This window comes from Amblyomma americanum, chromosome 3 (assembly GCF_052857255.1).
Source record: "Amblyomma americanum isolate KBUSLIRL-KWMA chromosome 3, ASM5285725v1, whole genome shotgun sequence".
Lineage (NCBI taxonomy): Eukaryota > Metazoa > Arthropoda > Arachnida > Ixodida > Ixodidae > Amblyomma > Amblyomma americanum.
Genome location: NC_135499.1, coordinates 222,687,780 through 222,702,047, shown reverse-complemented (window position 1 = coordinate 222,702,047; position 14,268 = coordinate 222,687,780). Strand labels below are relative to the sequence as shown.

The 14,268-nt window shown below is 44.5% G+C and overlaps 1 protein-coding gene across 9 annotated transcripts in view; it reads left to right on the top strand.

Moving 5' to 3' along the window:
* The first annotated feature begins 384 nt into the window (after positions 1-384).
* The window catches only part of mmd (disintegrin and metalloproteinase domain-containing protein mind-meld), a 55,946-nt gene continuing 42,062 nt past the window's right edge, over positions 385-14,268 (top strand). For 2 of the 9 annotated variants that reach the window (XM_077660153.1, XM_077660152.1), the window contains exons 1-12: positions 385-761; positions 981-1,028; positions 2,809-2,951; positions 6,715-6,794; positions 7,129-7,198; positions 9,665-9,747; positions 10,378-10,441; positions 10,501-10,561; positions 12,100-12,170; positions 13,099-13,125; positions 13,698-13,757; positions 14,010-14,081. In XM_077660153.1, coding sequence (XP_077516279.1) covers positions 671-761; positions 981-1,028; positions 2,809-2,951; positions 6,715-6,794; positions 7,129-7,198; positions 9,665-9,747; positions 10,378-10,441; positions 10,501-10,561; positions 12,100-12,170; positions 13,099-13,125; positions 13,698-13,757; positions 14,010-14,081 — 870 coding nt within the window. In that variant the 5' untranslated portion in view covers positions 385-670. The remainder of the gene's footprint in view (positions 762-980; positions 1,029-2,808; positions 2,952-6,714; positions 6,795-7,128; positions 7,199-9,664; positions 9,748-10,377; positions 10,442-10,500; positions 10,562-12,099; positions 12,171-13,098; positions 13,126-13,697; positions 13,758-14,009; positions 14,082-14,268) is intronic. The other 7 variants (XM_077660149.1, XM_077660148.1, XM_077660154.1 and 4 more) reach the window with 6 other exon arrangements.

The window sequence follows — 14,268 nt, the reverse complement described above, 5'->3', positions numbered from 1 at the left end:
CTCCTAAAAGAAAAATCTGCATGGAGTAAAAAGAAAAAGAGAGATAATTGGGAAGGAAAGAGAGAGAGGAAAAACTGCATTATCCGCCGAAAGTGTTCTCGATTCCCGTAAACGATGCGTGAAGGCTCTGATTTGCTTTTCCTTGTCTTGTTTGGCCGCGCTACTCTGAAAGGCACTTAGTTGCAAGTGATGCGCGCAGCAGTAGTATTCGCTGACCCAGTCGGCTTCTAATGAGCCAGGTGCTCCGCTACTCCCGGAGCCAACATAAAAAGTGCGCGGTTTGGCGAGCGGAATAATGCTTTGACCTTCACCCGGGAGCGCGCAATATGGAACGTCCGACTCGAGCAGCGCCCTGCGCGATCGACGGCCGCATCGGCCGAAAGCGACACCTGAGCCCCTTCGGCCACCACCGGCAGCGTGCGCGGGTGCTCCTCTCGCGGACTCCAGCAGGGGGAAGTCTCGCCACTCGCGCGGCGGCGGCGCTCCGGCGCGGTAGTGATCGATCTCGGGCGGCCGCGGCGCGGGCCCCTACTCGCACGTCGGGCTCGCCTGAGCGCGGCTCCGCAGCGGCAGCAGCGCGGCGGCGCCCCCACAGCCGCCATCTTGGTTGCCGCCAGCGAGCGCGGTCCGTCCCATGGCGCGGCAGCGTGATGAGGAGCGCGCGTAGATCATGCGGGCCCCCGGCGAGTTGCTGCTCCTGCTGCTCGCCCTGTGGCTGCACGCGGCTCCTCCGCCGCTGCTCGCCGCCCGGCACAGGAGAGGTGAGCCTTCGCCGCACAGCACGCGCGCCTCGCGGGGCGGCCGCCACTCTGCAGCCCAGCTCGCGCGCTGTACATAGAGATCCCCCTGTAGCCTGTGGGCTACCCGCGTGTGCTGTGCTGTGTGTGTGTCTTCGGTGGACTTCTGCTCTTATATGTGGCTTCGGGACGACGCTGCCGCACAGGCTCTCTCTTAACTTCCCGCACTTTCGTTTCCTGCAGAGGCAGATTCGGCCTTTGATGAGCTTCCAGACAACAACCGGTTACTAGGTAAGATTTAGTTTTCAAGAATTCATTGCCAAAAGTCGAAATCTGAGTCGGTGCCATTTAGAATTCGCAGTGCGCGTACAATATTTCAGCCGCATAAAACTCTTTCTCCGTACGAATTATTATGGAGTAATATTAAGTTGTATCAATCGATAATTCCGTCGCCAAGACCATTCTTGCCACATCTGAGCACATGATTTTGTGTGCATATATGCAGCCATTAATTGGGGCCAACATGTGTACAACTTCCAAGTCACTCGATCTGTAGGCTGTTAACTTAAACCTAAATTGGGTGCTCTGCATGCTCTTGCAAATAGATATTGTGCATTCACAGATCTGCACTCTAGTGCACCTGCTGATGCAGGCCTTCAGGGCGTAAACTCAATCATTAGTTTATTAAGGCTAAAATGCACAAGAAGTAAGGCTTCTTTAGTTCTGTTTGATTCATTGTGTTTCTTGGTATAACTGTGGGGACAAATTAAATTGTTGACCTGGTTTCAAGCACTTTACAGCGATAGCTGTTAATGGCATGTGAAGCCCTGGACCTGTGACGTTGGCGTATACGCCCGCACAGCGAGAGGGTAGGAGGATGGGGAGTGTGGAGGGCTGGGTTAGGCTAGCTGTTACGCTATATGCTACGTCTGCGATATGTTGCTCAATTGCTTTTGCTGGCATTGTTTTCGTCGCACATGTAACTCAGAGTAACAGTTATCACGGAGTTCTCGCATGCATAGCATTAGAGTTTAAAAAATTTAGGAGTGATCTGATAGAATGCTAGCAAACTATTTCTGTGAGTCAGACGAAACCTTTTGTGCATGACGTACTCTACACAAATATCTGCTCTTAATTTATGTTATTCAAGACTCTGTCTTGATAATTCCTCATGAATAACAGTCAATTTTTAAACTGCAAATGATAATTTTGCACAACTTGTGGTAAAACTCATGCTGCCGCTACTATTCTGTATAGGTTTTCTTTCTTTTCTTGTTTGTGCAGTGGCGAGAATTTTGTTCTGTGCTCCTCTTGTCTTTTTTTTTTTTGTGATCCAAGTGCAACACAAATTGGTCAGGTTCAGGATGAGCCTTTCAGTGGGCCAGCAAATAACTTAGGCAGGTTCTTAAAAGGACATCATATTGTCTAGTGTGTCTGATCTCATCTGTGTACCCATAAACAGAAGTGATACCTTAGCTCCGAACTGTCTGAAACAAAAAGTGCTCTTGTTGAGCCAGCAGTTTTTTCCTGACTGCCGCTTATAGTTTCCTGTACAAAATACATACACTCTCTGTTGCTCAAACTAAACTTATCGCTGTCAGCGGTGAATTTATGGACCGCTGTTGAAGGAGGCAGCCTTGTATACACACTGCATTTCATGATGTTTCTTTGTCTAAAAACTGGGGCCAGCGCAGCTTTCCTGTACTAAATTCCCTGCTTGCTGGTCGCCCAAGATCAGTATTCTTAACAGAGTCGCATCCAGCCATCATGGACCCCTGTTAGTATAACAGCCATCAGCCTTAAATTGGGCGCATAGGAGGCGCGCAGGAAAGAATCAACACAATTGCACCGCTGGTTGAGGTACTGGCATGCAGCTGGCAGTTTCCATTATGTCTAAATCTATATAGTATTGGGGAAGTTGCAATTGGGACCGGCTGATCATAGGGTGGATTCGTAGGGCTGCCCTTGTGTGGGATGCATGACTCCAGTGTCTGGCCATTAACTCGTGCTGCTTTTACTGGCTGAGTGTTGTGTGGCCTCTGCAGAACTGCTATTGTGCACTGTTGTGCAGTGGTGGACCGGCTCAAGCGGTACCCGGAAAATGAGCGACTTATTGCAAGCATTCCGAGCCGCATCTATGAGGTGATCTACCCAGTTCAGGTGCGCCACCACCAGAAGCTGGGCATTTCCACCAGGGACACCACGGCCAACAAGGTACATATATACGTGCTGCCTGTAATCATGCATGGTGTGTTGGGTCATGCATGCAGCAAAAGTGTTCTACTCAGTAGTGTTACAGGGCTGAACTGGAAGCGTTGCAGGCATTTCAGGTCATATGACACTATATAGGCTGGTGAGTATGTTGGTGACTGTGCATGCTGCTCAGCTCTGGGGGAAATCTCGAAGGTGGAGAGAGACTCATGATAAGCATACTCTCTAACTGTTAATTTATTTCTTGAGCTATGTGCATGCAGACATGTGGTTCCAGACTTGGCCTCTTCTAGCCTGATTCCTGTGCACTTAGTTAGCATGTAAGACAAATAGCAGAGGGTGTTTTAGCAAAATTGTTGTGATAGTAATGGATTTGTAGCTGTCTTGCAAAACAGCAAAAGCATTGTGCAAGTGCCCAAGGAAGTTTTTTTTGTGCTTTGAGCTGGAGCCCACTGTGTTTCAGTTAATCTGGTGTTAGGAAGACAGCCTTGTGTTTTGCAATAGCGATTCTATTGTTTTGCTCACATAAGCACTGTGTGCGTTTTCAGATGCACCTGCGAGGTTTGCAATTGAAGCATGCAGTGGGTGTGTCCCAAGTTAATGGCAGCTGGCTGCATGAGGCTCATGAACCTGCAAGCAGCTTGTCAGAAGGACACACAGTTACTTGAGGGCAATGAATGTATTCATAGGGTCATTTTGAGGAAAAGCATCTTTCTCTTCGTCTCTGTGTGACCTCCATATTTATCACTTTTTTTATCACTTCTTCCTTTTAAACAATCACTGCTTGTAACCCATAGTTGTTCCTAAAGACAATCACCATGTCTTCTTGAAAAGGACATTACACAACACTTGTGTCAGGAGAGGAGACTACATGTCTGCACTCCCAGTGTGCAAGCATAAAAGACCTTTTGGCATGCTCAGATGAATGTGAATGACCAAGCGAATAGGCAGCATGTTTGGGGGAGTTGGTTCAGCATATTATGAACTTTACAGTGTGTAACAAGCAAGACAAAAGGTAAGCAGCACTTGCTTGTTATGCTTTATAAATTGTGCAAATTACCCTTGAATTCTTCCATGCCTGTTTGAATAGAATGGCTGCCTGTTTGGTTGATCATTTCACTGATGGTGTGCAAGTTTTTATATCACTGTGATCCTACGGTCCCTGATGACTCTGTCACTTGTGAGGCATGGGCGCTGAGCAGGGCAGTATAATATTGTCTCATATTGTAAACTGAACCAAGTCCAGATTTATTCATATCTGTGAGCCACTGAAGTAGTAGCACAGTAGAATCTCGCAGTTACGTTCCCGAGTGCTGCTTTCTCCTGGCTTATACATTTTCATGAGCTGGTCCTCGTCCAAGCTTCTATAATCTTGTGAATTGCTTTATGCCCACCAATAGGATTTTAAGAAAGCATGCCCAACAGTTGACTATCTCGTCTGCCTTGAAACACAGTTCGAGAGGTTTTCATGCACAATCAACATTGTCTGGCTGTTGTCTTTGATATGGAGAAGGCTTATGACACCACCTGAAGGTTTGGCATTCTCTGTGATGTAGCAGACCTAGATGTTCATGGCAGGATGCTGAACTACCTAAAAGATTTGCTGTCTGATCACTCATTTCATGTACGCTTGGGTTCAACCCTTTTGAGGAACTTCCTTCAGTAGAAATGTATTTTAAGCACTACACTCTTTGTCACAAAAATGGATTTCATAGCCAAGCAATTCCAAATTCAATTATGTACTGAGTCTATGTCGATAACCTTCAAATTGTATGCACATCTTCCAGCTTATTAACACGAGAGAAACAGATACAACTCACAATAAAGAAACTAGCAGTTGTGGCAGACAGAAGTGGATTTAAGTTTTCACCACAAAAGAACAAAAAACATAAAAAAATTCTGGTCCAAACCCACAGTGGAATTGACAGCAACAAGAAAGCGGACATGTGTGCAGCACAAGCTCACAGCAAATAAATGAGGAAAATAAGCATTCTCCACTAATACTGCATGAAGTTAGTACACTGTAAACTTAGGGATAAATGACAGTGTACATGGAGTAATCGAGTAGATTATAAGCTACACCTGATAAAACCTTTCTTAGGAGAATGTAAGTCATGTACACAACGAGAACGCTTCATAGAAGTTGTAATATGTCGTCTTCGTATCGGGTACACACACCTTACGCACAAATTTATCCTGACAAAGCAAGAGAAACGAACATGTGAACTTTGTGGAGATATGGTCACCACAGACCACATTTCTCTTTGTGCACTAAACTGTAGAGGCTGAGGGAAAAGTGTTTCCCACAATTTTATGATGAACGTATTCTGTTGCACCCTAGATTACTCCTGTTAGGAAATGCACCGAGTGTCATTTCCTGTGTTCTTATGTTTTTAAAGGAAGCAAAGCTCCTGAACAAACTGTGAGGTGTTAAATTATTTTAGTTCTTTCCTGCAGTGCAAACACATTAACCTTGCATTTGGCGCATGATGGCAATGTGCCATGATGGCAATGCACCATGATGGCAATGCGCCATGATGGCAATGTGCCATGATGTCTATGTGCCATGAAACCTGGCACAACAGAACTTTTCATAGTAGTGTTTTCAAGAAGTTCACATGGCATGGGTTTGGCAAAACCTATGAGCCTGCCTCATAGTTTACTGGCATCGAAATGGAAGCTACAGCGTGTCTGAGAATCTGAATTCTGAGAGTTGTTTGCTTTTCGGAACACTGTGTGACTAGCTGGCTTACCTTGGTGATTGTGTGTTCAGTTATCTTAACTGCCTGATTCATAGGCATGACAGATTCATAATGTACGAGATGTTGTAAGAATTCAAGCGTTGATTTTCTGGTGTTAATTGTACCTCAGCATCAGCTAACTGATTGCAAGAATTTTCCTTGTGTTCAAAAAGATGTCTCCTAGTTGTGATAGACAAAACAGAAAAACCTCCAGATTGTTGTCCATTTCCAGATGCTCAGCAGAGTAGTTTTTCTAGTGCACTGCATGTATATTTTAATTCACACTGCCTTTTATCTTGAGCTTGATGAAAGCTGACCAATAGCAGAGGTAAGGAGTGCATGCTTTTATGGCCTTGCAGGCCAACCTCCATTGTCTACTGTGCCCACACTGCCTGTCGAGATTGCACCCCAGCGCACCGTCAGTTATCTCATTCTGTGCACCAGGAAGATCTGGTGCACACCGGTTCTGATGAGCGAGAATTCTACAGAGGAGCTGTCAGGTTAAAACAGTGATCATCAATGTAGTCATCATCATCTCGGAGCATGTATTCCCGCAGTAGTCTCTTTCAGCATTAGCATGGGCATGAATGCAAATTATATGTACCAGCATCATTGAGGGGGAGTGTTAGATACTATGTCTACGTCTAGGCTCTTATGACTGTTCAGGACAGTTTATGATGCAGTAACAGTGAAAATAGAGAAAGTGATTGTTCTTTCCACTTACATGACGTGTGCTGTATATATGCTTGTGTACTGGTGGCGGCTTGCAGTGTTGAAGTTGGACTGCAGTGTAATTTTCTGGACACTTAAAACATGATTATGGAGGAAGCAGGCACCAGCCTCGTATAATTAAGTTGGCGAACAAGTTAAAATTGAAGTTGGGCTAAACCTGGCATTTCTGGGTTGTGAATAATAGAGTTCACTTTTGTGTGCCTTTTCCAATTCCAGTCTGCAGCAGAAGATCAGTTGCACGAAAGCTTTCGAACTACTAATGAGGCTATGTCATTCACTGTTATTTCTTTCAGACAAACAAGCATTTTCATCAAACATCCCTCCTCATTAAGGCATTTCACTACAAATTTCGATTGGAACTTGAGCTCAATGAGTAAGTAAATATTTATTTTATTGCCTTGGCGCCCCTGTAGCTGAACACGGATTTGTTTCTTAATATGAAATGTACTGTTTGTTTAACTGTGGTGCCACGTTGAAGCAATTGCTTGTGATTGCAGGGCACACATTTAGTCTGCGGTTATCATTGCACGTTAGTAAGTTTCTAAAAGTTTGTAGTTCATGAATTTGTGAGCATTGACAAAGTCGAATTCTTTGCTATATGCTAGAGTTGTTTCCTGGCCAAATTAAGGTACCGAAGCCTTCTTCTGGAAGAGAGAGCATCAAGAAGCCATTGTGTATTAATTTGCGCCTGCACATTGCTTTTGCAGCTACCTGCTTGCCCCCAAGATGCTTCAGAAGCACCTCCATCCTGATGGCATTTGGCAGTTGTCCAGTCAGGTGTGTGAGCACAGCAGGAATTTTCAGTGCATAACATATGTAACACCTAGCTCATGTTGAAAATGATGTGGGGGAGGAGAAACCTCTGTGTAACATGACTGGGCTTCCACCCTCACATGTAATGTTTCTTGTGTCCCTTGCCATGGGCCATTTATTTAAGTTTCAGGCACGCAAAGGGACTTTAAAGTATGCCTGGTGGTTGCTGCTGTTACATCGCTGTAGCTGAGTGAATCTCATTATTATCTGGTGCTCAGCTGGTGCTCACACCAGTGGGGCGCTTCTTTACACAAGTGGCAGCAAACTCTTGTGCGCTTCCTCAGCACTGTGTGGTTAAATGACACAGTGCAGTGCATGCACCAGAACTTTAATAAGCGGGCTAGGAAACAATGTATGGATGAGAGTGACTGCAGCCAGACTCTTCAAGAAGGAGAGCCCCGACAAAGTTCAGCATTCATTCTTGACTACTGCAAATGAAAAAATTTCTTTGAACTCCTTGAAGCTACACTCTACCAAAAAATTGAATAAGCATCCTATTTCCTGGGTGATAAAGAAATGAACAAGATCTTGATGGATATTTTTAAGCAGTATCCAAATAATAAATTCTCTACCTTCGACTTCACTCCAAAAATGGCATTACAGACTTGGTAAAGTTCGTGAGCCCAGCACTCATCTTTGGCCCATAGTGGACTTCATGAACTCGCTTCTCCAAGTACTATCTAGCCGTCTATGCCTGATCCTGTCAGCAGTGGGTGCATTTCTGGCCCATTTTCATTCCATAAAGCCAGCCATCTAGTTCACCCTTGAATATGTATGGGACAGCACTGTGCCTTTCCTTGTCATCTTTTTAAGAAGAAACAAGGGGTGCATGACTTTTTCCATGTATTGCAAATCATCATACACCAGATACCACCTACTATTCACCTCAAAGCAACCCATGACTCGCATAGCCTCGGTGGTCTCAGCACTTCTGTCCCATGCAAGCAGCATCTGCACAACAGTAGATGGCTGGAAAATGAAGAAGAAAAAACATGATTGCCAACCTCAAGCGGATTGGCTACCTTGAAAGCAGGTTCATACACCACTTCACATGCCGGCTAGGGTGCGTCCTTTCATTTTAACACGAGCGTTAAGGAGCTCATAAGACGGAAAAGCCAATGTCATTGCCAGCGTTGCCACAGTCTAACGCTGCCGCGGCTCTGTTGCGTAGTTAGTGCAGGAAAAATTCCAGGAGCAGCAGTGGTGAAGCATTTGCGCAAGCTTTCCACTTCTCACGGAGGCCACTAGGAGCACTGTGAGTGAGTGGGACATCATCGTTCATCCTTGTGGAAGTGGAGTCGAAAGTTTTCATTGTGTTTGGGGGCCTCTAGGAGCAGTGCGGAGTGATACCGTTATGTGGATGCTATAAAGAGCAGGCGCTTAATTGCTCCTGACACACTTGTGTGATGAAGCCGGTAATGTCTACTAGTGCAGGGCTTTCTTCTGAGTCTGCGCCTTCTTTGAATGCTGATGTGCCATCTACATCGACGGGTGCTCTACTACGAAGGGACGCTATCTCGTTTCACTTTTAAGGCAGAGCTTGAGCGTCTCCCAAGTTTTTGGTCCTTGTCTTCTTCTGCCCGAATGGAAACCAACTGTTTCGACAAGCTGTTGTCAGTGCTCGGACACCTACTTCCGCATCGAAAAGATCAATCCCAAAAGAAAGGGCTCAAGGCTTAGGTTTATCTAATGTACAGTTGCCAGCAAAAGTTTGCGGGGCACGATTTCTTGGAAAAACATTTATTGTATCTCCACCTCGCTACCCGTTTGCCTGATATTATTACCGGAGGAAGGAGCATGTAGGCACCTAGCATCTTCATACATTTTAAACAAGTGGCTTGCATGACTGTGCAGGAATAAATTTTTTTCTGCACACCCATGTCCCGTTAACTTTTGCTGGCGATATTACATCATACACAAAGTGTTTGGCCACTTATATTGGTGAGGCGAAAAACTTCCTGGAACAAACTCAGCAATGCGAAAATCTCATCCAGAAATGCTAAGCTGAATGCAACCCCATGGCTAAACACTGCAAAAAACATGACCACCAAATTGATTGCGACGATGCCAGGGTAATTGATTCCAAAACAACCAACTGAAGCGGCTGTATTTAGAATCTTAGAGTATGAAAACTAAATGTAAAACGAATAGTAGGTTGTTGGAGGCACTGCCGAATGCATACTCCCATGGCTTATCCCAACATTGCTGACCGGTCAAATCACGTTCAAGAAAAGTGACTGTACAAGTCTTGGAAGGTTGAAATGCTCTCTCTTGAAAATTTTGGCCAGAGTGTCTCATCCACACAGTTTTTATCCTGGGTGGGCAGATTTCAGGCATGTTTACCTTAACATTTACTTTTGTGCATTTCAGACAGGAAGAGGCATTTCTTTGAACCTTGTTTGTCTTTATCATTATTTTTGCTTTTCACAGGAGGTGGAGCACTGCTACTACCATGGCACCATCAAAGACTACCCTGGCGCTGTGGCCGCTTTTCGTACCTGTAGCGGGATCAGGTACATACCGCTGACTGAAAGGCGTTTTTACTAAGTGTTTTGAGATAATTTGGATTCAAGAAGAATGGTTCGAGAATGGTCATGGCAAGTTCATCTTTTGCAAAGCATTTCACTCAACTTCATTTGTAGCTATGTGTGACTTTCGCACTTGAGGCATGCACTCCTGGGAGACTGCACACAGACTACTTTGGTGGGTGAACTGCCGCCAAAGTACATTGCCTGTTCTGGTCAATGCAAACAGATGCTGCCGTCAAACGGTGTGCACGTATCAAGTTGGCTTATGAACAAAACATTTTACGCAGAACACAATAGATAATTATGCATCTTGTAGTGCAGTTATATTCTCATTTGTCTAGCTGCTTATTACATTGATTGGCCATAGCAAATAGCTGTTTACATCTAGTACATAGACCAGCAAAATGCTGGCATTGTAACACACATTTTTATTTTGATTTTCAATGCTTTAATGCAAAATATGTGTCCTCTTGTTCACTTGTCTGTGCAACACTTATTGACATTCTCTTCTTGAATTGCTTTATTACATTTCCACTTAAGTTTCCTATGTTCTGAGCAGGCTCTGTGATACTTGTGTTGATGATCGATGATGGGTTTTGTCTTGTCCACTGGCAGTGGGATCATCCACATCCGCAACGAGACCTTTGTCATCCATCCCTTCTACGGGGGTGACCTTTCGGTGAGTGCCCCAACGCCCGGTGGTCAGCCACCTTGCTAACAGTGACATTCTCCCTGCAGCGGGTCCACCCCCATGTCATCTACAAATACTTCAATGTAAACAAAAACCCTTACATCTGCGGTGAGTGTTTCCTTCAGCTAGTTATTTTTTAAAAGAATTAACCTGTTGTAGCTAGTGTAGACTGTGCTTCGATTGTGAGTTGTTGCTTCTTGCTCAGTTAAATTCTGCTACTGGCCTGTGGGATAACTAGTTTTGGGGTTAATCTGTCTGATGAAACATGTTCATTTAACCCTTTCAGGCGCCATTTTTGTCTTCAACAAGAACAAATTTTTTCCATCTAGATATTATATTGTGGCCTCAAGAAAAATAATTTGTTAGTTTTCCAGCGAAAAATACCGGAGGATCTTGGAATTAATTTCTGTTTCGAGGATGCACATTACGCTTAAAACTGTGAAAATGTGTTATTACTGGTGGCAAAATCCATCGCCATAAAAATGACGGATGGCACGGTACCTTTCTCATTGTTTCCCATATTATTATTCACCGTGTTCGTTATCTGGCACAAAAAACCATTTATTCGTGTTAAGAAGGATGCTGAATTCACCTGAAACGAAGAAATCACTGCTGGCAGCAGCACACACTAAGAAAAGGCCGTGAGTTCACTTTCTACACAGTTGTGTACGAAGCTCCTTAAAGGGTCAAAGGGACTCTGAAACACCTGAGGAAAGTGCATATACTCGCTGAATCACTGCATTGTGTTGTCATGAACACCTGAGCCTAATAATACATTTCTACATGCAGCAGAAACCCACAATCACACGCAAAATTTGGCTAGTCTTTTCTGGCGACTTTTTCATGCTTGTGCTCTCCTCTCTTTCATGCTCCTGCATATGTAGCTTGTGGCTATCAGTTTATGCTTTCAGACATCATGCAGCTAGCACAGCCACAGCTAGTCAGCCATGTCACTCTGGTGAATCAGAAAGCTCCACATGCGTCATTCCTGCATGCGTCATTAGGCAGCGATGGGGCCTAGAGGGTTGGGCCAGCAGAGGGGCACCGACCTTTCAGATTGGAAAAAAGTGATGAGAGGAGAGGAAAAGGTGCAGAAACACTGAAATTCAAATTTTGACTACAGCTAATTCAGCTTCTAACAGATACATCAAAAAATTCTTGCTGGAGGACATTTGCAAAGTGGCATCCTTTAACATCCAGGCGTAAGGCAACTTTATTGACAGCCCCTTTAAGGTCAGGGGCACTGACTTCTTGGGCCTAGCTGTAGCAGTGGCTGAGAAAGCAGTCTTTTACAGCTGTGGCTGTTAGAAGTTTGGTCATTTAAGCACACATGACCACAGGGTTGTGAGGATGTTGTTGTGGTGGCTCCAGGAGTGGGCACTCTTGAAAGCACAATATGTTTATGAGCAGATGTCATTATGGGTCCTTTGATACTGGCATCTGTCGCTTCTGTAGCACTGCTATGCAATTGTGCAACAACCCACCAGCTGTCATGCATCTGATGCATGTGTGTGTTCAGGAAAGAAGCCAGTGACAGTTTGCAGTATATTTTCATTTTAGCAGGCTTCTGGAGCCTTCTGTGTGAATTGCCCAGCCAGTGGTCTAGTGCTTAATCCCCAAGCGGGCACCTCTAACCATGCATGCAGGTAACTCGCGCATGCACGAGTGGGGCTTCAAGCACTTCCGCAAGACTCTCCCCCCTCCGCCCAGATACAAGGCAAGGCCTCTGCACTCTTTATCATTGAATGCTGCTGCTTGCCTGCCAAAGATTGCATGGGCACTTGAACTTCCAGGTGCTGCCAGTGCAGTCCCTCAGGACACGTTCATTTACCTCACTAACCCTGTAACCATTAAACCTGAGCTGTACTCATCATGGGAGAGTGTACCAATATCACCAATGACGAGTCACACTCGTCTGGCTCAGTGTTGTGTTGCTCCTACTGCTGAAGACTAGTTATGGTCGGCAATTGCATTGATTGCGATCTTCAACATTAGAAGGCGGTAGTTGTTCATTAAACACATTTTGCACGCATGTTTTAAACATGACAGCAGCTCACCAAAAATCTTCAAAAAAAAATGTGATTTTGGTGCATTCTTTTAGGAATAAATGTGCAGTTAAAGCAAGCTCTCAGACTCAATATACATTTTAAAAAATGTTTTGGTTGGGCTCAAGTTTTAAAATTGCAATTGTTATTTCTGTGTACTGGTTTATTGTACAGATATTCTGGACATTCTAGGCTCTGGGTGTGAATATCTCTTGCCACATAGTCTCATTTCATTGTTAGAATGCAATATTGAACGAATGGACATTCACGCTGCCACCTAAGACAGCCATCCAAATGTGGTCCTTCCAGATCGATGCCACAAGGGGCACAATTATTCTTTCACCACGCGGGAGCAGTTCTGCTACACCTGGAGCAGACAGAGCTATTATCTCTTTAGGGGCAGGCCACTTTATTACAAAGGAGTAGTACTGTGGCGGAGAAATCTCGTGTGCTGCCCTCAGTCGAAAAAGCTGTTCATTCTCCTGCTGCCCTTATCTGCTTCCTTGACCTGTGACATGCTTTGTAGAGCTGTGCAGTGCTTTCAGGTTTTCATGCTTGCACTCTCAAAAAAGTGTTGGCTTGCTTGCACTTGCCTTGCAGACTAGAATCCAGCCTCGGGCTGACAAGGTAGGCACCACGCTCATGTCTTCACACGTACGCTGTGATTCTGGAGCATGCTACCAAAAGCGTGTGATGGGGTGCTTCGTGTACAGGGTTCTTAAAATAAAACAAAAGCAAGTTTCGGGTGCATTCATATGTTAATTCAGAGTGACATTCAGTTCATTCAAAGTTTTGTAGTGTCTGCACTGTCGGTAATTATTTTTAGACTAATGAGCATCTTGGGGCATGCAGTTTGGAATGGGCTGCCACTATTCCGCATTTCTCTTTACTTTCCTTTTGTGGCATCATTTGTGTTTATTGTGCATAGTTATTTCTGTCATGTGTGTCGAATAAATATTAGAATTAGATGGAGTCAGAAGTTGTTTCGAAAGCATATTTGCGACCATGTGAAAAGCAGTTGCTACCACTTTGTTTCCAATAGGTCCCATTTGCGTTGTTAGAAATTTTAGCTGCCTTTTTTTTTTTACTGGAACGTGCTGATGCAGTTGTAAGCATGCATGTGTATATTGCCAAGAATCTAGCTCTGCACAGATTCTGCCACGTTTGTTTAAAATTTTCTTTTTTCTTTTCATTCGCAGAGAGACGTACGAGAAGTGTACAAATTCATTGAGCTTGCCCTCGTACTTGACCAAGCCATGGTGAGTCACTCCTTTAATCGCCATTTAGGCATCTGCGTTTCTGTTACAATTGTTTGACAAACCAAGAGATACACTGTTCCCAAGTAAGGGTGTTCCAGCTTAGCTTTACTGATGCTGTCCTTCTATGTTGTTAGGCATGCTTGTGTGAAAATGGAAGAAAATGGTATGAGAAAGTGTATGACTGTCCAAAATTTTGGGGAAAGAAAATGGACAGACACATGCTGAGCTTGTATTCATTGCTTTCGTCTGCAGTTTGACGCCCGTAACAGCACCCGTTCGGAGGTGGTGAGCGACGCCATACAAATAATCAACTGCGTGGACATGGTGAGTTGTATGCCACTTTATTGGCCTTGGCAAACACGATGAAAAGCCTGCAATTAACAGTGGTGAAGAAAATGTCATAGCTCAGCTGCTGGCACAGCATGCTTGCAAGCGTTTTTTTTTTTCCCCTGTTCACTCATTAATCAGTACATGATCTCTCTCAGACGCATTTTCAGAAAAGAAAAAATGT